The sequence below is a fragment of the Festucalex cinctus genome, chromosome 11 (assembly GCF_051991245.1).
Source record: "Festucalex cinctus isolate MCC-2025b chromosome 11, RoL_Fcin_1.0, whole genome shotgun sequence".
NCBI classification, from domain to species: Eukaryota; Metazoa; Chordata; class Actinopteri; order Syngnathiformes; family Syngnathidae; genus Festucalex; species Festucalex cinctus.
The window spans coordinates 5,775,592-5,800,092 of NC_135421.1; the positions used below are offsets into that span (position 1 = coordinate 5,775,592).

At 41.2% G+C, this 24,501-nt stretch overlaps 1 protein-coding gene across 2 annotated transcripts in view; it reads left to right on the forward strand.

Annotated features, from left to right (window-relative positions):
* Positions 1–24,501, forward strand: part of LOC144030122 (dynein axonemal heavy chain 17-like) — a 42,129-nt gene that overhangs the window by 8,396 nt on the left and 9,232 nt on the right. For both annotated transcript variants that reach the window (XM_077536106.1, XM_077536107.1), the window contains 13 exons: positions 606–705; positions 772–857; positions 917–1,042; positions 9,584–9,730; positions 10,177–10,263; positions 13,108–13,272; positions 13,339–13,703; positions 18,232–18,418; positions 18,517–18,663; positions 19,302–19,407; positions 20,492–20,595; positions 20,664–20,786; positions 20,897–21,043. In XM_077536106.1, coding sequence (XP_077392232.1) covers positions 606–705; positions 772–857; positions 917–1,042; positions 9,584–9,730; positions 10,177–10,263; positions 13,108–13,272; positions 13,339–13,703; positions 18,232–18,418; positions 18,517–18,663; positions 19,302–19,407; positions 20,492–20,595; positions 20,664–20,786; positions 20,897–21,043 — 1,890 coding nt within the window. The remainder of the gene's footprint in view (positions 1–605; positions 706–771; positions 858–916; positions 1,043–9,583; positions 9,731–10,176; positions 10,264–13,107; positions 13,273–13,338; positions 13,704–18,231; positions 18,419–18,516; positions 18,664–19,301; positions 19,408–20,491; positions 20,596–20,663; positions 20,787–20,896; positions 21,044–24,501) is intronic.

Genomic DNA, 24,501 nt, shown 5'->3' on the forward strand with positions numbered 1-24,501 from the left:
ACACTTGGGGTACATTCCACGGAAGAGGACTGGTTTTTGCACAACAGTATGTTTCCGGTTCGGTTTGCAACGTGTGGGCTGCGTCAAAAATACTTGTGCTTCCGACTTTGTGCCACTGGGTTGCGCGTTCGCAACCCGGAACGGAAATAAACTGTGCAAAATCACGTCCCGCTTCTTCCGTGGCATATACTGTACCCCATTGCATCAACTATATGCTATACGTACATATGAGACAAATACAGCTTGTAGGCAGTTAGCATCAGGATGGGTGGTCAATAATAATAATAATAATAACAATTATGCTTTGAAGAGCCCCTTCACCATAAGTAAAGTCATCTTTATTTACGCTTTCAAACAGCCTTAGCTGTCACAAAGCGCTTTGCAGAAAGACAACAAACAAATATAACAAAACATTAACAGCTACACAACCACAACAAATCAACATTCTTCCATTCCTACATAGCAAGAAAGAAGGTTGAAATGTGAAAAACAGAGTGCGGATGTGGCGCTAACATGACGCTTCAAATTACGCTAACGTGATGCTAACGTGACTCTAACATGATGCTTCAGATGACGCTAACGTGATGCTAACGTGCCGCTTTCAGATGACGAGCGACAGCACCCAACAAGTGTCCTCGCTGCTGGAGTCGGCCCAGGGGGCGTACCGCGCCACCTTGATAGACATCCACGCCCACGCCCAAAAAGGTAAGAAAGCTGCACCGCGGCCGGCCCAGGAGAAGGCGTTGAGCCAGCTAACCTTTGACCTCTCAGGACTGGCGGAGGCCCAGGACGCCAACGACAACCTGGCGCCTCTGCAGCGCGAAGTGGAGGAACTGGAGCGGCTGGATTACCCGCAGGTAAGGCGGTCCACGATGATGATGACGATGAAGACGATGATGATGATGTTGCTGGACAGCTGCGGGACAACATGGCCGCTGTGATGGAGAAGGTGCATCAGGTGTGGATCGGCTCGCACTTTCACTGCAAGCCGTGCTGGATCGTCGTCCTCCTGCAGGAGATCTGCAACCTCTTCATCGAACGGGTACGCACGCACACACTCACACATGCAAATCAAGATCCAAAACAGATCTCAGCAGCTCCCATCATGCATTGCGCTGACAGAATTAAAAAAAAAAAAAAAAAAAAAAAAAAAAACGTTACTTTTCCCACGCAAGGAATCAGACCACTGACCTGTATATTTGATTGGATCGCCGATAGCCCATTCACCCATTCCCGTTGAAGTCACAGGGCGGCCATCTTGCTACTCCCATCTCACGAGCACACTACTGTATAAATGATACGGTATATGTACAGATGAGACATATACCGTGTAAGCTCTACTTACGAACGTCCCTTCATACGAAGGTTTCAAGTTACGAAACTCCTCAACAGGAAAATATTGCCTCTAGTTACGAAATAAGTTTCAGGATACGAAGGTAAAACTACAGTATGGGCCGCTACTCGCAGCTCCCAGAGTTTCCTGAACGCAACATACTTACAGCTGCTCTGCCACTGGCTATTACTGGCATATTCCTGGCATCCCATTGGCTAAGAGGAAGCATACATAATAGAATGTGTCTACCTGGCATCCCATTGGCTAAGAGTATTTGGCCATAGATATAAAATAGAATGTGTCTATGTAGAGAATTTGGCTGATTCTCAATAGCATTCTTGTCCTTACTTACGTCCTCGTGATGTCTTGAAACGTCATCAGTACTCAAGTATTCAGTACCCAAGTACTGTTCCAATTGCAAGTACGCAAAAAGCAAAAGTATTGAATGGACAGATACTCGGATGTTGTTCTTACTGCGAGCTTCCTGCTTGTGACGCATTGCCGTAACTGTACCACGTGACTAGATGTTATATACTTATGAGTAATATTTTTAAATATTATTTGGAATTAAATTATACATGGGATTTATCCAACGTATGATAATTTTGAGGTGGGGGTCTGGAAAAATACCGGTGAGAGTTGCAGGTTTTGTTCTGAATTAGGGCAGCACAATATATCGAAAAAATATCGATATCGCGATATTGGCACTTGCAATATGCATATCGCAAAGGCATGCAATAAGTTTTATATGGAATTTTATGCTTTTTATATGAATTTGACCAGTCAGATGCTAACTAAAATGTGCATCGCCATTCAATAGTTGAAATCTATCAAGACATAATTACAATTAATTAACTAAGATTACATTAAGGTTGCTTATTTTGCCACATGAAAAATGTTTTTCTTTTATTAGGTTATAAAAATGTAATTTCTTTAGGTACATGTTAAATATCGCAATAATATCGCATATCGCATGTTTTTCCAATATCGTGCAGCCCTATTCTGAATCTTCTGAAATTGTGATGATACATTTTGTTCAAGTGTCCACATCCCAAAAACATGGGAAAGAAATCAAGTTTGACGAAATTTATTCCAAAACACAGCTGCAAAATCACAAGGATGTAAGTAAAGTTTTTAACCCATGTATGTTGTACAAACACATTTTGAAACATCCAAATAGTAGTACAAATCCATTGAAAGCAAGTCACATGATCTAACTGCGATGAGTTACGGAAATACGCCAGCGAGATATGCGTGCTTGGGAAGTACGTTCTTGAGACCGGGCTTACCAAGACGCTGCTCGTTGCGTCACAAGAACGTACTCCGTGTTATAAGCGAAGTGCGCATCTCGAATTCAAGGTGCATTATGGGTAGCGGTGTGGTGCATTGTGGGTAGGAGAAACTACCAAACGGTCATTGAAAATGAATTGGATCCTAGGGAATCGGCTCTGATAGAAGCGTTTCAACCGCTGGGAAGTTGCTGTTTTTATTAACATGCATAGCATGTGGTTTATTGACACCAGGGAAGTTGACTTGCAAGCTGGACAGTTATGCAAAGATTGTCACCACTCTAATCTCTGCCATTCAAATTGATAGGGTAGTTGGTAACCTCGTTTTTTCCCTCGCGCATGCGTAAACTTAATGCGCACTTTGCTTATTGAGAAACGGCCTGTGTTTATGTAGCGTCCTCGTCATAGTTTTACGTAAATATTAACAGCCGCCCAATTTGTGCAAAAATTCAAACATTTGGTGATTGATGAAGGCTACGTTGCACAGTAAGTTTTTAATTGCGACAAGACGTGCCTTTTTTGGAAGCAGATGACTCGCCATCGTATCTGAAGTTTCCATCAAGCTTCAGAATTTATTGAAAAAGTATCACCCAGAAGAAGTGTTCACCATTCGGACGATCGCTGACTATGATGATGTTTGCATTGGACATTTTCGAAGGATTGTAAAAAACAAAAAAAAACAAAAAAAAAAACAAGGGCTCCAGGTGGTGGAGTGGAACCGTCACTTGCCTTCGGTGCCGGATGGCGTGGGTTCACTTATCCGCCTGGGAGATCATGTGCGGCTTACATGATGTAAGCATGAGTGAGAGAGTGAGAGATAAAAAAAATATAAAATGAATAAAAAAAATAAGATTGTAAAAAAAACAAAAAAAAAAACATCCTTGGATCAGTTCTTTACAAATCACCAGGCAAAAACACTTTTGAGAGAGAACATGAACCAAAAAGAGGGCAAAAAACGATAAGGACAGCAGTTAAAAAGGTAAATGACCATCATTTTTATTCTTTACTCTATTCTTTGTTTTTTTTTACATTATGCACAACTCCCATTTATTGTGCAATAATCTAATTATAACACGTATTTGTTACATGTTTTGATGTATTTTTATGCTTTATAAAACATTTATGTCTGAATTTTGGGAGGCTTGGAATGGGTTAGGGCATTTACATGGAAAATTCGTCTTCCAGTACCAATTAATTTCGTAAGTAGAGGCGGATCCGTCACCATGGGCGGGCCTTGGGGGTCTGTGCCCGCCCTGTCAGTCAGCCGTGCCCGCCCTAGCAAGATGACTCACCAACTATTCGTCCTATCAGTCACGTAAACTTGCGCCTTCTGTTTTAAGTAAAGCATGGCGTGCCAGCCAACCACATACCTCCTTTCAAGTTTGGCTGTGATTGACAACTAAGCGAGCCAATGACAATCAGGATCAGGAGGGATGGGGTGGGGTGGGGGGAGACGCGCGCTCTGCAGACGTGCCTTAGCCAAATGTACTTCCGGGTAGATAGTGCGCATTTGCCGGTGTCGGTACCATATGTGTTCGGCCTGCCAGATCCATTCGGGGGCCTTCGCGTCTGGTCGGCGCTTGCTGATGACGTCAGTACAGCAAGCGAGCAGTGTCAAATGTGTTCACGTTGGTTTGGTTTCCGAATTTTGCGGTTCACGTATCACAATACATCACAAAAACAGTCGTAATGATTATAGGAACACATTAGCACGTCAACTGACAATATTTCGTCCCATCGCAGTTTTACTTTTTTGCATTTATGTGCTATTTTACCTCCATTTTTTATATTTATTTTATCTAATGTATTTTTTCAATCTATTTCATTATTTAGTCAATCTTAAAGTATCCTGCTTTTATACTTACGTTTATTTACGTTTTGCAATCTCAGCCCATACATTTTGTTATTTAAATGAGTTGCGGAGGGTCGTGCGTATTGCAGAAAATAATTACCATGATGATGATAATAAAATGATGGAATTATTGCCTGAGATGTGACATTTCCTCACCAATATGTTCTGTACTCAGCCTCAGGTTATTAGGTAACTACGAATTTATTTGTAACCTTCATGTGTGTGCATGTGTGTCTCATGGACTATTGATATAAATATTAATCAAAGGTCATGGCCTACTACCGTAAAGTCAAAACTCATAAGTTAACTTCATCAACTACAGTAGCACATTTTACTTTTTCTTTAAAGATGTCAAATGCATTAACAAATCAATGAATGACACATGAATGAATGAATGAATGAATGCACAACTTTTCTTTATATGTTCAGTATTTTTTTCCTTCCACAAAACAACAACAACAAACAAGTCTGAAAGGGTTTCACGGCAAACCTTTAATCCTAGACAAGGGAAGAGGAGAGATCAATACATTAGAATAGCCACGGTGAGATGTAATTGATTGATGATGATTGATGAATGATTTTGACGCGTTACGAATCCTTGCCTTTTGGATCGCCGAACAGTTTGATCCAGTAGTGCGGCTGTGATAAGTCCCATTAGATAAATAATAATAAATTTCTTCGTAAAAAGCGTCAATGTTTTCCCTCCAACGACTGGAAAGTTGCCTCACCAATCACAATCGTCGACATCTCAGCCAATCCTGTAGCGTAAAACGTCTCAGCCAATCCTGTAGCGTAACGTCATCTGTAGGCGAAGGACCCCGAATGGATCTGGCAGGCCGAACACATATGGTACCGACACCGGCTGGCGCTGGGACAAAGACTGAGCAGTGCGCACGTCGTGCCGCTTTAATGGAAGCCACCAAATGCCAAACCTCGATCCAGGATGACACAGTTGACATAAATGGGAATTCTGAGTCCACTGGTTACGTTTACAAGTGAGTGTCAAACTTTTATTTAAATTAGTCAAGCCACACAGCACGGATGAATTGTAGCAATACACAGTATGCTGTTAACAGACCCAAGCAGTCACACATACACAACAACAACTAAGGAGCATAAAATTATTTATCACTAAAGCAGTTGCAGTACAATGTGAGTTGAATTCTCTTTTTTTATTGCCAAGTTTGTTCATGTTGATGACTGTCACTAAGTTCTAATAAAAAAAAACAGCACTTTACACATCCTTTTGGATTGATATTCTGCTTAGTTTTTCACTGAACCCATATGTTGTTTCTGTATATCATCGACATAACTCAACCTTATTTCTAAATCACTTTAAAACATCCATTGCTGCATACAAAGTGCTGTGCATGGAATAGAAATTAGTCTTTTAGTAGACATAAGTGAAATAAAATTACACAAAATAAAATTAATTCGAGTAAATATAAGTAGATAAGTATACACGCAAATAAAATACTAAAAAAAAAAAAATCGGTATAAGTATAGAAATAAAATAACACAAAATACAGAAGGCACCATAAAAAAAGTAAAATGATGTGAAGTCTCATGCTGAGTCAAAGATCAAAGAATAGAGATGTCTGGCAAAAATGAAAGGAAATTTTGTCCATATCGTACAGCCCTAATCCAACACGCAAATGAAGGCAACTGCTAGCCAATTCCAGATAGAAGGGGCTGGGTCACAGTCATTCATTCGGACATAGTTGTTTACAGAAGTGAAGAGTGGATTTGTTTCAAATGAACTTGTGGGTTGAATAAATGCAAAATGAACTACACATTTTTTTTTTCAGTTTGTCTTTTAGATTTCAGAACGAACTGCCGCTTTTAAGTGACAGAAAATATTTCTGAACACTTTTGCAGTTGTCACAATGCCGCTGTTCAACCTGATGAACATTAGATTTAGGTTGATAAAGTGTGCCCCCCCCCAAAAAATGTAATGCCCCCCCTACAATTTCTTTCTGGTGACGGGTCTGAGTAGAGGTACCACTGTACAGCTGATAGGCAGTTAGTATAAGGCTGGGTGGTCACTTATTATCCATCCATTCATCCATCAATTTTCTTGACCGCTTATTCCTCACAAGGGTCGCGGGGGGAGCTGGCGCCTATCCCAGCTGGCTCTGGGCAGTAGGCGGGGTACATTCTGGACTAGTTGCCAGCCCAATCGCAGGGCACACAGAGACGAACAACCATCCACACTCACACGCACACCTAGGGACAATTAAATTAACTTGCCATGCATGTCTTTGGAATGTGGGAGGAGACCGGAGTACCCGGAGAAGACCCACGCGGGCACGGGGAGAACATCCGAACTCCACCCAGGAAGGCCGGAGTCTGGTCTGGACGCTTTTTTTTTTTTTTTTTTTTTTTTTTTTAATTCGTCTTCTTCTTCTTCTTCTTCTTCTTCTTCTTCTTCTTCTTCTTCTTATTATTATTATTATTATTATTATTATTATTATTATTATTATTATTATTATTATTATTATTATTATTATTATCATCATTGTTATTATTATTATTATTTTGATTTTTTTTTCTTTTTACTTAAACAAGGAAACGTATCGGATGGTATTGCAAAAAATCTTTCTTGGGAGGAGCAATATGGCCGCCTCGCGACCTTAAAAGGCTTGGCCTATTGGCTATCCAGTTGTATATTCAGATCAGGGTTACTCTTCAAAAAGTGATTTTGAGAGAGCGACCTTTGACACGGTTACAAGCACTTTTGGTTGGTTGAGCATCTGGATTGACCAGATGGACGATTCGGCTCGAAATATGGACGACTTGATAATGACGGAGACTCAAAATTCAATGACACGCCCAATGGGGCTCAGCAATTAATTCAAAATAACAATTTCAATTATTACACTGACTCCACAATTACAAAAATCGGCATAAATGTAAACAAATAAAAGATTATTAATTGTACTTTTGAGTTGTTTAAAATTATGTATTTGCTCCCTTATTATTTTTAAAATGACTCATTTCACGAATCTTGTTTTGGTCCAAAAGCAACTGATAGTGTTTCAAAGAAATTAATTTGTCTTCATATATTTTTTTTTTTACAAAATTTTCTTGTTTAGCAAAAAACAACAACAAATTGTACTCATTGTGATTGCAATTATTACCATATTAATTTTGATGAATATTTTTCTTCATAATCTAATGTGACGCTTCAGATGACGCTACCATGACGTTAATGTGATACTAACATGACAGATGATGCTAACGTGACGCTTCAGATGACGCTAACGTGACGCTTCAGATGACGCTAACGTGACGCTTCAGATGACGCTAACGTGATGCCTCAGATGACGCTAGCGCGACAATAACGTTACGCTAGCGTGACGCTTCAGATGACGCTAATGTGACGCTTCAGATGACGCAAACGTGACGCTTCAGATGACACTAACGTGACGCTAACGTGATGCTTCAGATGACGCTAACGTACGCTTCAGATGATGCTAAAGTGACGCTTCAGATGACACTAACATGATGCTAACGTGACGCTTCAGATGATGCTAATGTGACGCTTCAGATGACGCTAACGTGACGCTTCAGATGACGCTAGCGCGACAATAACGTTACGCTAATGTGACGCTTCAGATGACGCTAATGTGACGCTTCAGATGATGCCAACGTGACGCTTCAGATGACACTAACATGACGCTAACGTGATGCTTCAGATGACGCTAACGTACGCTTCAGATGATGCTAAAGTGACGCTTCAGATGACACTAACATGATGCTAACGTTACGCTAACGTGACGTTTCAGATGACGCTAACGTTACGCTAATGTGACGCTTCAGATGACGCTAACGTTACGCTTCAGATGACGCTAATGTGATGCTTCAGATGACGCTAACATGACACTAATATGATGCTAAGGTGACGCTTCAGATGACGCTAACATGATACTAATGTGAAGCTAACATAACACTAACATGACGCTTCAGATGACGCTTGCGTGACGATAACGTTATGCTAAGGTGACGCTTCAGATAATGCTAACGTACGCTTCAGATGATGCTAAAGTGACGCTTCAGATGACACTAACATGATGCTAACGTTACGCTAACGTGACGTTTCAGATGACACTAACGTTACGCTAATGTGACGCTTCAGATGACGCTAACGTTACGCTTCAGATGACGCTAATGTGATGCTTCAGATGACGCTAACATGACACTAATATGATGCTAAGGTGACGCTTCAGATGACGCTAACATGATACTAATGTGAAGCTAACATAACACTAACATGACGCTTCAGATGACGCTTGCGTGACGATAACGTTATGCTAAGGTGACGCTTCAGATAATACTAATGTGATGCTTCAGATGACGCTAACATGACGCTTCAGATGACGCTTGCGTGACGATAACGTTACGCTAAGGCAGTGCTTCTCAATTATTTTCTGTCATGCCCATTCTAGGAAGAAGAAAACATCTCGCCCCCCATATGCTTCGTCATATTTCCTCGACTTTCGTTTCTCTCTTTATCTCCGTCTCTCTCCGCCTGTCTTCCCATCCCTGTTCAATATTTTTTCACGGTGTCACTTGAGGGTCTGCTACACTTCGTGCCTACACTTCATACTCATACTCTGTGCTGTGTGCAAAGCGCGCATGCTCAGTGCAAACAAAACCCCTACATCCCCGAGCGAATGCTCCCTGCGCACACTCTGCCAATGAGAGCGCCACTGCCTCCTAATGTAGTGAAGGTGCAATGGCACTTTATTCTAAGACAGTAACAAAAAAATAAAATAAAAATAAAAAAGCATGTTCCCCGAGGTCAAACGTGCCCCCCTTGACGAAGGCTCGCACCCCCCTGGGGGGGCCCTCCCCACTATTTGAGAAGCACTGCGCTAAGGTGACGTTTCAGATGATGCTAATGTGACGCTTCAGATGACGCTAACATGACGCTAATGTGACTCTAACATGACACTAACGTGATGCTTCAAATGACACTAATGTGACGCTAACGTGATAAGGGAGTGACGTCATTGTTTTCAACGTGTCCGTCAAGAGCGAGCGCAAGTGAAGAAGATTTTGTTGCGTTGACCGGCATTGTTGTTGTTGTGTTGGTCGGCCTTGCAGAGCCGGACCTTCCTGCACGGACAAGAAGTGATGCGGGGCCTGCTTTCGGATCCCGCTCAGGTCCTGGATGACGTTCGAGTGGTGACCTTGACCTTGCAAACGCTCAAGGACAAATACATCCATCACAGGATGCTGCTGGAACAGGAGGTGCGCATGCATTATTTATATTTCCGTTTATATTTTTTGGGGGATATAATTTTCAAATTATTTATTATATTGTTATATTATTATTACAATGTTGTTCATATCTGTAAATTGAAGCAGAAATCATTTGTCAATCAAATAATTTTTCATTTGAATCGAAAATCGATTATGAATCGGATCGTAGACCCAAAAATTGTAATCGAATCGAATCGTGAGACATTCAAAGATTCCCAGCCCTAATATATATATATATATATATATATATATATATATATATATATATATATATATATATATATATATATATATGCAAATCGAGCTTTTTATTTTTTTATTTTTTTTATTTTTTTTGCTTCTTTTGTTGTTTGTTGTGACTTTTGTCCCCAAACGGAATTTTCTCGGTGACGCGAGCCCTGACGCGTGCTTCTTTTTTTTGTGTGTGCGTGCAGGATGGAGGCGTGCACAGGTGGGAGTTCCCGTCTCACCTGGTCTTCTCTCGCTTGGACGACTTCCTCGTTCGCCTGCAAAGCATCCAGGTAAGCGTCCAGGTGACGTCCACTTTTTCATCCTGCACAACTCAATGAAAACATTCGATGATATGATAATGATCACAATATTGTGGGGGAGGTTGGCAATACAAAAATAAAAGGTCAGAATATTGTCAAAAAAGGAGCACATACTAAAAAAAATAAAAAAAAATTAAAAATCACACATTATTCTTTTGTACATTCCAGCAATGCAAATAAACAACCAGCAAGCATATTTATGTTATATTTATATTTATTTATATTATTTTTATTATGTTATGAATTATTTTTTTATTTCTATTATTAATTATTTATTTCTATTTATTTATGTTATTTTTATTATGTTCTAAATTATTTCTTTATCTTTATGATTTATTTATTATTATTTTTATTATTTATTGAATTCTTATTTTATTTTTATTATTGATTTATCCCGCCTACTGCCAAAAGCCAGCTGAGATAGGCTCCAGCACCCCCCGTGACCCTTGTGAGGAATAAGCGGTCAAGAACATGGATGGATGGATATTTAATGATATTATTATGATTATTATTAGTTTATGGGTTAGTTTTATCGTAGATCATTGTGGATTTATTACCTGAGCGATATATCGATAATCGAGGTATCGTCATATCGTGAGATCATCGTTATGGTGAGCCTTGTATCGCATATCGATCGGATGGTATCGTGAGGTACCCACCCCTATTTGTTTGTAGTATTTGACAATCTGAAAAATGTCGAGAATTTCACAATGAAGTGACTTAAAGATGATATCGCTCTTCACTCATTCAAACCCAAAAATGTATAAATGTTTTTTAATACTTTGTCCCTCACTCCCCAAAAACATATTTACCGTATTTTCCGCACTATAAGGCGCACCGCATTTTAAGGCGCACCTTCAATGAATGACACATTTCAAAACTTTTTCCATATATACGGCGCACCGCATTATAAGGCGCACCGCACCGCATTATAAGGCAACACCTTCAATTCAATGAATAACATATTTTAAAAATTTTTCCATATATAAGGCACTACAGTAGAGGCTGGGGTTAGGTTATGCATCCATTAGATGGTGCTGCGCTAAAGGGAATATCAACAAAACAGTCAGATAGGTCAGTCAAACTTTATTAATAGATTACAAACCCGCTTTCTGACAACTCCATTCACTCCCAAAATGAATAAACAGCTGTTTTATTATTTTCTCTGAGGTAAAGTATTAGTATTAGCCAGCGATCCAAGATGCGTGATCTTCTGCCGATCGTGCAGGGTCACCGATAGCTTATTGACAGCGAGACCTGTTGCGGCTCAATATTAATCCATATATAAGGCGCACTGGATTATAAAGTGCATGGTCAGCTTTTGAAAAAATTGAAGGCTTTTTGGTGCGCCTTATAGTGCGGAAAATACGGTATATGTTTTGTTTTTCTTGTTGTTGTTTTTTATGCTAGAGTATACAGAAGGCTTTGATACACCTTCTGACATGAAGAGGTGGCTTTAATCAATGGTAGTTATGACAAAAAACTGCCATCAGTTGGCAGCAGAGTATGAGATCAGCCGTGTTGCAACAAGCTCTTGTTGCCAGTCTTTTCAACAGGTTTGTCAACAATGATGAAACTTGAGCTATATGAAGCTCTAAAAGTCAAATTTCTGCGAAACGGAAACAGATACAAATCCACTCTAATCTTTCAAAACTTTCTTTTGGTAAGTTCCATGTTTTGATAGCAGTAGAACAGAATATTGTGTGGACCTTGCAAAATCAGTCCAAATCCAGTCAAAAAGTGAAGGGGGTCGCGTCATTGCTGGGACTTGAATGAGTTCATATGAACAGAAAAATGCACCAACGTCTTACAAATGCAATGATCCCATCTAGTGGCAGAAAAAAAAATCACCTTCAATAATTTTTTTTACAATTCAATACATTTATTTTTTAAATTTTAACTCCATTTTATGCATTATTATGAAATGACTGAAACAATGACTAAATGACGCAGCCATATTAGTTTCATTTTTTTTTCACTTTTATGTTCACAAGAGTATGGAAAAAAATGATTGTAAATTTAAGAACAGATACAAAATTTGAAAGTCATGTGATTAATTCGGATGTTCATCGCCTGCCAAGTGTCCTGCAAAGGAATGTTGACGGTAAACTTATAATATAATATATAATATATAATAAAATAAATATAAATGAATAAACTATTATATAAAATAAAAAAAGGAATGTTAACGCTAAACTTATACAAAAAATAAATAATGTATATCAGTAAAATATAAATAAAAATAAAAGAATAAAGAAATGATAAATATATATAATTAAATAAATATAAATAAATAAAAAAAATATATAAAATAATAAAAAAAATATATAAAATAAAATAAATAAGGGAATGTTGATGGTAAATTATAAAAACAATTAAAAAAAATAAATAATATATATAAATAAAAATAAAAGAATAAATTAATAATAAATATATAATGTATATATAATAAAATAAATATAAATAAATAAAATAATATATACAATTAAAAGAGGAACGTTGACGGTAAACTTATAAAAAAATAAAAATAATAATAAAGAATATATATATAAATACAAAATAAATAAAAATAAAAAAATAAATAAATAACGAATATATAATATATAATAAAATAAATATGAATAAATAAAATATATTAAATAATAAAAAAAGGAATGTTGAAGGTAATATATATAAATATAAATAAAAGAATAAATGAATAATAATATAAACTATAATAAAATAAATATAAATCAATCAAATAATACATCAAAAGATTTTTTAAAAATGAAAAAAAATAAACGAATGTTTATGGTAAACTTGTCCCCAAACCAGGAAGTGTACCGCGTGCGCCTTCAGTTCCAGCTGGAGCAGGTGGTGGTGGCAGGCGGTCGCGGTCGGATGTGGACGGGCGCCGTGCAGGGCGTGTGCCAGGACTTCCTGCGCCAGCTGCAAATCCTCGCTGACTGCCAGAGCGACGCCAGCGAGCCGGCCGACCAGGTGAGCGTCGGGTGAGCGCAGTCGGCCACTGAGTCCTCCCCCAAACCCCGTTTTTGTTGTTGTCAGACGTTCGCGCAGCAGGCGTCCGTCTTCCAGGAGCACGTGTCGCACCTGGAGGCCCGCCTGGTGTCCATCCTGCGCGGGACGCTGGATGAGTGCCACCTGCCGTCGGCCGCCGTCAAGTTGGTGAGCATGTTCTCGCCCGTGCTGCAGCGGGCCGCCGTGCGTGAGCGCCTGCGCCCGCAGCTGTCCAAGCTGGTGGTCATGGTGCTGCGCGAGCTGGACCAGGTGCGGGCGCTGCTCGTGGCCAAGGGCAAGAAGGACGTGGCGTCCAAGTTCACCGCCGCACCCGCCGACACCCTCAGGTGGACCAAGCAGCTCGTCCTCAGGGCCAACAACGTCCTGCACAACTTCCAAGCCGTCCAGCATCTGTAAGCGCATCACAAAAGGCCGTTTGAATGGGAGCCTGAACCACTCACCTGTGTACATATATATGACTGGAAGACTTTTGAGCTCACGAGGCGGCCATATTGCTCCTCCCAAAAACGTTTCTCACCATACCATCTGATACATTTACAGGATCAAACATTTGAGACAGTAATTAGTAGAAACAGCATCATTTATCATGTTTAAAATTTATATTTATGAAACATAAACAAAATGCCCTTCCGTGAGCCGGCACCTTATCGTGGTGGAGGGGTTTGCATGTCCCAATGATCTAGGAGCTATGTTGTCTGGGGCTTTATGCCGCTGGCAGGGTCACCCATGGCAAACAGGTCTTAGGTGAGGGGCCAGACGAAGCACAGCTCACAAGACTCCTTGTGATGTACAAAATTATTGGAAACACGTTTCCCTTGCCTGGACGTGGGTCACCCCCCTCTGGAGCCAGGCCTGGAGGTGGGGCTTGTTGGCAAGCGCCTGGTGGCCGGGCCTGCACCCATGGGGCCCGGCCGGGCACAGCCCAAAGAGGCAACGTGGGTCCCCCTTCCCACGGGCTCACCACCGGTAGGAGGGGCCAAAGGGGTCGGGTGCAGAGTAGGCTGCGTAGCAGCCAAGACCGGAGACCGGACTGATCCCCAGCTACAGAAGCTGGCTCTTGGGACATGGAATGTCACCTCTCTAGCAGGGAAGGAGCCCCAGCTGGTGTGTGAGGCAGAGAAGTTCCGACTAGACATAGTCGGACTCACCACCACGCACCGCTTGGGCTCTGGTACCAGTCCTCTCGAGAGGTGTTGGACTCTCTTCCACTCTGGAGTTGCCTATAGTGAGAGGCGCAGAGCAGATGTGGGCATACTTATTGACCCCCGCCTCGGCGCCTGTACGTTGGGGTTTACCCCGGTAGACGAGAGGGTAGCCTCCCTCCGCCTTCCGGTGAGGGGACGGGTCCTGACTTGTTTGTGCATATGCACCAAACAGCAGATCAGAGTACCCACCCTTTTTGGAGTCCTTGGAGGGTGTGCTGGAGAGCGCTCCCTCTGGGGACTCCTTCGTCTTGCTGGGTGACGCTCACGTGGGCAATGACAGTGAGACCTGGAGGGGCGTGATTGGGAGGAACGGCCCCCCCGATCAAAAACTGAGCGGTGTTCTGTTATTGGACTTCTGTGCTCGTCACGGACTGTCCATAACGAACACCATGTTCAAACATAAGGGTGTCCATATGTGCACTTGGCACCAGGACACCCTAGGCCGCAGTTTGATGATTGACTTTGTAGTTGTGTCATCGGATTTGCGGCCGAATGTTTTGGACACTTGGGTGAAGAGAGGGGCAGAGCTGTCAACTGATCACTACCTGGTCATGTGTTGGCTCCGATGGCGGGGGACGATGCCGGTCTGACTTGGCAGACCCAAACGTATTGTGAGGGTCAGCTGGGAACGTCTGGCGGAATCCCCTCTCAAGTGTTTCAATGCCCACCTCCGGCAGAGCTTCTTCCTTGTACCGGGGCAGGCGGGGGACATTGAGTCCAAATGGGCCATGTTCCGCGCCTCCATTGTCGAACTGTTCAACTTCCGGACGGCTTCAAGGAAATTTTGGTCCACCATCCGGCGTCTAAGGAGAGGAAAGCAGTGCACCTGTGACACTGTAACACTGTGAGTGTGTATAGTGGAGATGGAGTGCTGCTGACCTCAACTCAGAACGTCGTGAATCAGTGGGGAGAATACTTCGAAGACCTCCTCAAATCCACCGACACGTCTTCCTTTGAGGAAGCAGAGTCTGGGGACTCTGAGGTGGGCTCTCCTATCTAGGGTCGAAGTCACTGAGGTGGTTGGAAAGCTCCTCGTGGCAGGACCCCGGGGGTGGATGAGATCTTCCCGGAGTTCCTAAAGACTCTGGAACAGTGGACCAGCTCTACACCCTCAGCAGGATCCTCGAGGGTGCGTGGGAGTTTGCTCAACCAGTCCACTTGTGTTTTGTGGATTTGGAGAAGGCGTTCGACCGTGGCCCTCAGGGAGTCTTGTGGGGGTTGCTTCGGGAGTACGGGGTACCGAGCCCCCTGATACAGGCTGTTCGGTCCCTGTAGGACCGTTGCCAGAGTTTGGTCCGCATTGCCGGCAGTAAGTCGGATTCGTTCCCAGTGAGGGTTGGACTCCGCCAAGGTTGCCCTTTGTCACCGATTCTGTTCATAACTTATGGACAGAATTTCTAGGCGCAGCCGAGGTGTTGAGGGGTTCCGGTTTGGTGGCCTCAGCATTGCATCTCTCCTTTTTGCAGATGATGTGGTGTTGTTGGCTTCATCAAGCCGAGATCTCCAACTCTCACTGGAGTGGTTCGCGGGAAAGTGTGAAACGGTTGGGATGAAGATCAGCACTTCCAAATCCGAGACCATGGTCCTCAGTCGGAAAAGGGTGGCGTGTCCTCTCTGGGTCGGGGATGAGATCCTGCCCCAATTGGAGGAGTTCAAGTATCTTGGGGTCTTGTTCACGAATGAGGGCAGGATGGAGCGAGAGATCAACAGGCGGATTGGTGCAGCGTCTGCATTTCCCAACCTCACCTCACCTATGGTCACGAGCTGTGGGTCGTGACCGAAAGAACAAGATCCCGGATACAAGCGGTCGAAGTGAGTTTCCTCCGCAGGTTGTCCGGTTCTCCCCTGAGCCTTATTTGTGCCTCTACGTTTGCTCTCGTGTTAATGACCTGCGTAGATCACATGATCTACGCGAGCCATGAATTTTAAGTGCCGCGTAGCTTGTCGCCGTCTGCGGTGCACACGTCGCCAATCCTTGCACGGCGTCGATGGCGAGGCGTAGCTCGCTCATGATTGGTCCATTCGATGGCGTACTCTGCTTTATTTTCTTTTCTTTTCTCTCTCCCCGCCCCCCACCCAGATAGTTTCCGTGAAGGCAACTGGCGGCACAAATCGACTTACTGCTCGGAGACCACGGCTGTGCATGTGGATATGTGCCTGGAATGAGAGGCGGAAAACAACAACAAAATAAACTGTGTTCGCTAAGCGCGTGGCTGTTGTGTTTTGGCGAGTTTACGGCAGACAACGGTACAAATTGGCAATAAATAATTGCCACGGTCTTGAGCCGACTCTCCCCCCGGCTTTATTTCGTGTTTCTGAATTAAATTTAACTTCCTGAATTCGTCATAAAGTGCAGAGGAATCTACACTCTGTGGCGTCCCAGCCGTAGCAAGAGCCCGACTTGGAGTGAAACCAAAGCAGACACCGATGTGTATTGTGATGTGTATTGCACACAAGTTGGAAGGCAAACGCACGAGTGGAGCTCCGCCGTAACGCCGCCGCGTGAGCCTCAAGCAGAAGTATACTGACGCCTTTAGAGATAGGGTGAGAAGCTCGGTCATCCGGGAGGGACTCAGAGTCGAGCCGCTGCTCCTCCGCGTTGAGAGGAGCCAGTTGAGGTGGCTCGGGCATCTGGTTCGGATGCCTCCTGGACGCCTCCCCGGAGAGGTGTTCCGGGCATGTCCCACCGTCGGGAGTCCCCGGGGACGACCCAGGACACGCTGGAGAGACTATGTCTCTTGGCTGGCCCGGGAACGCCTTGGGATCCCACCGGCGGAGCTGGTTGAAGTGGCTGGGGAGAGGGAAGTCTCCTCCAAAAGCTGCTGTCCCCGCGACCCGACCTCGGATAAGCGGTAGAAGAGGGATGGATGGATGGATGGATGGATGGATGGATAGATGGATGGATAAACAAAATGACCATTTTTTAATTACATTAAATGTAAAAATGTTATTAATTTATTATTTATTACATTTTAATTGTTTTAAAATGAAAAAAGAAAAAGGTGGTCTTCAAAGCAACACATATCGTCCCCTTGTAATTAGTAGAAACTGCAGGTTTTATGATGCTTTAAATTTATTCAACATAAACAAGAGGATTCCAGACATTTTTTTCTTAAATTAAAATTTTATTAATTTATTATTTGTTAATTTGCTTAAATTTTAATTACCAGAAACATTTCAACCCAGACAAAATATTTTTTCAGCGTTCTTAAACAAAGTGCACAAAGTGATCATTTGAAACGAAATGTAAACAAATACTTTATCACATACGCTTCAGAAACTACAAATAAAAAAAACAACAACCGTGATGTCACATGATGGAAACACTACGGTGTTTCAGTTTGACCAAACCACAGCAATGCATAAATAAAAGAACCAAACTGAAACTCAACTACTTGATCAATATTTTACTGCCGGTATCGATCCGATATCGATACTGACTTGGTATCAACAATAGCGATATTTGGATCGATCCATCCACCTACGAAACTACTGGATCGATATTTTAGTGCCAGTATCGATCCGATATCGATAGTGACTTGGTATCCACAATATTGATATTTGGATCGATCCACCCGCCTCAAACGAGAATGTGATGGAGAGCCTGGTCCAAGAAGAATTTCTGTCACGAATTGTGTCAGCCAATAAAGTATGATTTTTTAACTTGATTGCAAGTAAGGCTCACGCTTTATTTGACGTGCGTGTGCACGTGAAGGTGCTTGGAGTCGTGCGAGACGGTGCGTCAGAAGTTCCAGCGGATCGCCGACACGCTGCTGGACATCCGAAGCACCGTCCGCCAGGAGTGGAGCCAGCAACTTGACTGTGACGCCGCCGCCGTCCTCCAGATGGCGCTCATCCAGCAGCAGGAGCAAGGCATGCTGGGAATTCCCTGCGGACAGAAGGTCTGTTGTGCACATCTCCTACACCGGTGCAACATAATTTTCAAAATTGATAAGGACAGACAAGTCCAGACAAGACAGACAAGTTTGCGTGTGTCCAGTTGGAGGCGCTGCTGAGTGACATCAAGCAAGCCAGCTGGGAGAAGGATCTGGAGCTCCGCCCCCAGACTGCCGAAATTATGCGCTGCGGGCGTGACATCGCCAATAGTTACCTGAGCCTCACCAACGTCGTGTCCTCTTTCAACCAGGTACGCGCATGCGCACCGCTGACCTGTATATATGACTGGATAGCCCATACGCGCCTGTGCAAGCCGTTGGAAGTCACTGGACGGCCATCTTGCTCGCCAGCAGAATACTGTATAAACGATACGCTATACGAACACGAGACATATACAGTTCGGAGGCAGTTAGTATAACTAGTATTTTTTTTTTAACTTTAATAGTATTTTTACTTTAAAAAAAAAAAAAAGTTAAAAAAAAATTAAAAAGTGGACGGTATGTGCTGCTTTTTTCTTTTATCACTCAATTCCTTAGACCCCAATATTAGGTGTGGCATCTTTTGTTGAATTGCAGTTATAATTCTTTAATTAAAAAAAAAAATAGACAAGTTTCTTCCCATACTAAACATCACTGTATGTTTAATAAATTGAAAAGATCATAACTCATGCTGTCTACTAAGTGCTGTCTCGAATGTTCTCCAATTTCAATCCTGTAAATGTATGGTATGGTATGGCGAGAAACGTTTCTTGGGAGGACCAATATGGCCGCCTGGCCACCTCAAAAGTCTTGGCCGATTGGCTAGCCAGTCATATATATGTATATATAGATCAGTGGTACCCACGCACACACCCAAGCGTTTGTGTGACCCGGGCTGGCGGCCTTCCAGGTGGTGGGCGGAGCTCTGCCGGTGGAGCTTCCTCTGATCCAAGATGGGCTGGAGGAGCAGAGGCGGAGCCTGCTAGAGCTGCAGAACAAAACCTGGACCAGTCCAGGTGACGACTGTGGTCACGTGACGCTTGCAAAATCATTCGTCAGGATGACAGACAAAAAATAATAATTAAAGTTTTTACGAAGGAACGACGATGTAATGAGCTTGTGCAACGTTAGAGTGTATGATCAATTAATTCAAGACGGAAAATTTAATAATTAGTAACAAATTTTTTAGCGTTTGACATTTCCTGTTCAAACAAAAAAAAACTTTGATTCAAGTCGTTGACAAGATTATTTTAGTGAACTAAAACTAATTTAAAAAAAAAAAAAAAAAAACTAAACTCAAAAAACAATTTCTTTGACAAAATAAAATCGATATGAAAATGCTTTTTAAAAAAATGAAAACTAAGTGAAACTATATTTTATGTTTACAAAAACTGACAAACTAATTATAATTATAGCAAAAATGTCCTTTGTTTTAGTCTTTGGTCATTAATTTAATGCATGAGATTGAGGATGAATTGAAATGTTATTTTAAGTCGATTTATTTTGATATGAACAGGAAGAAGGAGGTTTGAAAGTGTGTCACACAGAAGTGACGTCATCTAGCAGTAGCCAATAGAAAAGCACCTTCAGATGATGTCGCTACCATTGCTGTTTTTGAAATATTGAGCACAAGTAATACACATAAAAAAAGCTATTAAATAACTTTATTAACGTTTATAACGTTATTAAATAAGCTAATAAAAACTAACAGAACCACCCTGAAAACTAATTAAAACTAACTCAATTTAAAAAACAAAATTCAAATTGAAAAATAAAAAAAAACTAAAATAAAAAATTCCTAAACTATAACAACCCTGGTCAGATGAGGGAAACCTCGAATACATCCCTCAAATGCATCCCTCGGGAACCAGTGTTTGAGACCCTATGCTTTAGATCAGGGGTGTCAAACTCGGGTGTTTGCCAATTTACGCATATAATTGAAATAACAAGAAGTGGCCTCACTCGGGGCACCAGTGGAAATAAAGCTTGGAACGCGTGATTGCGGCTGCCAACGCACACGTCAATCATCATGCAAAGGGACTTTGAGTGGTGCGTTTCGGGAGCTCTTCAAGTCCACTATCATGAAAAATGTGCGTTCAGATGTCCACGAGCTGATGGAGCAGAAGAGGCAGAGCTTGACAGTTTTCTTCGCCTCAGTGAACGAAGCCCGGGCCAACATGGCCAACATGTGCGCCATCACGCAGGTGGGTGGGCGTGGCCGAACGCACTCGCCCGTCAACGCTTTCCCCACTAACACTGGCCCCGCCCCCAGGGCTGGGCGGCGCTTCCTCTTCCCCTGATTCCTTCCTCGGGTAAATTCCCGGAGAAGGGCGCAACTACGGAGAGCTACACGTGCGTGCGGGAGGACGCCGAGCAGGTCGTACAGCTGACGAAGGTAAAGGAACGTGTGCGGACATGCCCGACGCTCAAAATCGCCAACCCGCTTCAAGAGACTGCTGAATTGTTGTCGTTGTTTGTGTGCACCGTTTGCGGCGCCGTCCTCAGGAGAACCGGCTCCTGTACAGCGTGAAGGACGAGTCGTCGCCTGAGTGGTTGGCCTACCTGGACCACGTAGACCAGTTGGTGGAGGACGGCATCCTCCAAATGCTGCTGCACTTGCTCAACTTACTGTCACAGAACATGTCGCCGACGGTGAGTACACGCAAGCGTCGTTTGTCGTCAGAACAGCAAATTTGGACTTATTTGGACACTTTCTGTACAGAAATTACGAAATTATAAATAACAATATAATAATTATTACATAATGATAAATAATAATTCATATTAACAAACCCATATGTATATACATATTATAAATAGGGCTGTCAAAGTTAAAGCTTTAATAGATTAATTAATCACAGTAAAATGTCGCATTAATCACGTATTAACGCATATTAATCGCACTATTTTTTTTTTTTTAACCGCACTTGAGCCTTGAACGTAACCGCGGATGGTTACATTGAAGGCTGCGCAGGTCAGTGATTAGGTCAATGCACGGCATTTCCTACGCCTGTTGTTCCAAAATGAGCGGGGTGACTCCAGTTGGTGTGCTCGGTGGTAAATTTCGCTTTAAAAACACCCCAGCGGGACTTTTGATAAAGATAAAACAAAAGTAATTTGCATTTAATTAATTAATAATTGCTGAATTGTACCCAGTTGATATGATGCTGTTACGTTTTGAGCAATACACACATGCATGCAATTGCGTACATGCATTTAATCAATGTTTGAAAATTGCATTCAGACAATAAAATGTGTTAATGTCAAAATATTACGGTATTCTGTATTTATTTTATATTACGCAAATATATAAAATTCAGCTGATTAATCATGATTAGGGGTGTTAAAAAAAATCGATTCGGCGATATATCGCGATACTACATCGCGCGATTCTCGAATCGATTCAATAATCGGCAGAATCGATTTTTTTTTTTTTTTTTTTTTTTTTTTTAGGATTCACACCTTGAGCATGGAAGAATGTTATATGAACGGAACATTAAGCCTTAATATTTTATTTTAATGCTGTTCAAACATGAAACAGATTACAACCTCTATAAGACTGAAATTTCAGATAAATAAATAATACATTTTCTTATAAATCTTACACTCTACAAGCTTACTGATTAGTATTTTCTAAATTTGAATGAAAATAAATCGCAACAATCGACTTATAAATTCGTATCGGGATTAATCGGTATCGAATCGAATCGTGACCTGTGAATCGTGATACGAATCGAATCGTCAGGTACTAGGCAATTCACACCCCTAATCATGATTAATCAAAATTAAAAAGTGTGATTAATCAGATTAAAAATTTTAATCGTTTGACAGCACTAATTATAAATTACATTTTCTTGGCGGGAAAAAAAAATACGATTGTACAGTGGTACCTCTACTTATGAAATTAATTGGTTCTGGAAGAAAGTTCTTTAGTAGAAAATTTTGTAAGGAGAGACGCATTTTCCATGTAAATGCCCTAATCCGTTCCAAGCCTCCCAAAATTCAGACATAAATGTTTTATAAAGCATAAAAATGCATCAAAACATGTAACAAATCCATGTTTCAATTAGATTATTGCACAATAAATGAGAGTAGTGCGAAATGTAAAAAACAAAGAAAAGAGAAAAGAATAAAAATGATGGTCATTTACCTTTTTAACTGCTGTCCTCATTGTTTTTTGCCCTCTTTGGTTCATGTTCTCTCTCAGAAGTGCTTTTTGCCTGGTGTTTTGTAAAGAACTGATCCAAGGATGTTTTCTTTTTTTTTTTTTTTTTTTAAACCTTCGAAAATGTCCAAGGCAAACATAATCTTAGTGAGCAAACGCCCGACTGGTGAACACTTTTTCTGGGTGATTCTTTTAAACAAATTCTGAAACTTCATGGAAACTTCAGGTATGGCGAGGCAACTTTTTCCAAAAAAGGCCCGTCTCGTCGCAATTAAAAACTTACTGTGCAATGTAGCCTTCATCAATCACCAATTGTTTGAATTTTTGCACAAATTCGTCAGCCGTTAGTTCATACATTTACGAAAAACTATCGGAACCCTCATGGCCTGAGGGATGAATGACGAGGACGCTGCATGGACACCGATCTATTATCTATGCTCATAGATACCTGTGGTAGAGGTTACTCTTAGCCAATGGGATGCCAGAAAGATGCTAGGTAATAGCCATAGCTGAAAGTATGTTGCGTTTGGTATTGTATCTTTACCCTTCGTATCTTGAAATTTCTTTCATAACAAGTGGCAATATTTTACCATTTAGATTTTTTTAGATTTTTGTGAATCATACACAGTTATTGTGCATCATTTAATATTACACTGGCCAACATTTTTTATTCCCGAGTGCCAAAGATAACGTTGGGGAAGGCAAATTTTGTGAAACTGTTGCATAAAAATAAAATAAAATAAAATAAAAAAAAATTTAATTGAATTAAAAATTTTAAAAATCAAGCTTTTTTCCAACCTCAGGTTAATGGATTCCAAAATATGTCATTTTGGAATCGGCATAAAAAAATAAACAAATTAATAATAATAACAATAATAATAATAATAATAATAATAATAATAATAATAATAATAATAATAATAATAATAATAATAACAACAACTTAATTTAAAATTTAAAAATCTAACCTTTTTCCACTTTTTTTCTATTTAAAAAAAAAATAAAAAAAAATAAAAATAACATTTAAATGTAATTACGTTAAAATTTTAACAATCAAACTTTTTTTTATCCAACAAGAGGTTAATGGATTCCAAAATATTTCATTTTGGAATCAGCATTAAATTTTTTTTTAAAAATAATAAATAAATAATTTAAGATATATATATATATATATCAGTAACGTGCAGTGAGCTCTAGGCTTGGGTAGGCAGGCAGTCGTAAATTGAAACATACACACCAATTACAAATGTGTGTGTCGGCAGGCGAGTGTACAACATATCCTAGGGTGACCCTATTTTAATGACACAAAAAATGACACTTTGGCCTAACTAATATACTTAAAAATTATACCGTTTACTCCAAGATGCTATACATTCAAACTATATTAATGCATGCCCCCTCTGTATTGTTAGAAACAAAAATTACTTGACAAAAATGATTATGACAGACACAATGTTTAAAGCGCATTTTTTGCTCCGCAAACAAATTGGGATGAGCGAGGTTCGTACCCTTCGCCTCCCATGAGGCAGCTCATCACTTCGCCACTCAGCTAAAGCTCTGGGCCACCGTTGTAGCCGAGGACAATATTCGAACGCTAACTGATGTACGCAAATGTGGGTCTGCCCGTCGCGATAAACACGGTGCAGTGCACTTCGCCTCCCATTTGCCACACAACGAAACCCGGACAATTTCATTCATTAATAAAAACCCATCCGAACGCCCGGAAAGGATGTAATAAAGTGGACATCTCCCAGTAAAAGTCTAATTCCTTGCAAAATCAAGCTAGCAATAGCAATGTCAAACATTATGTAAAGTGAAACCATCCACAAAGCCAATCTTTCCTTTTGTAGCATTCTTTGTGAAAAGTACAAATAATTCTCTCTCCCTTACTTTGCTGAAGATCCGGTAGCTAAGGTGTTGGTCTCCCATCCTTCAAAAGATGACA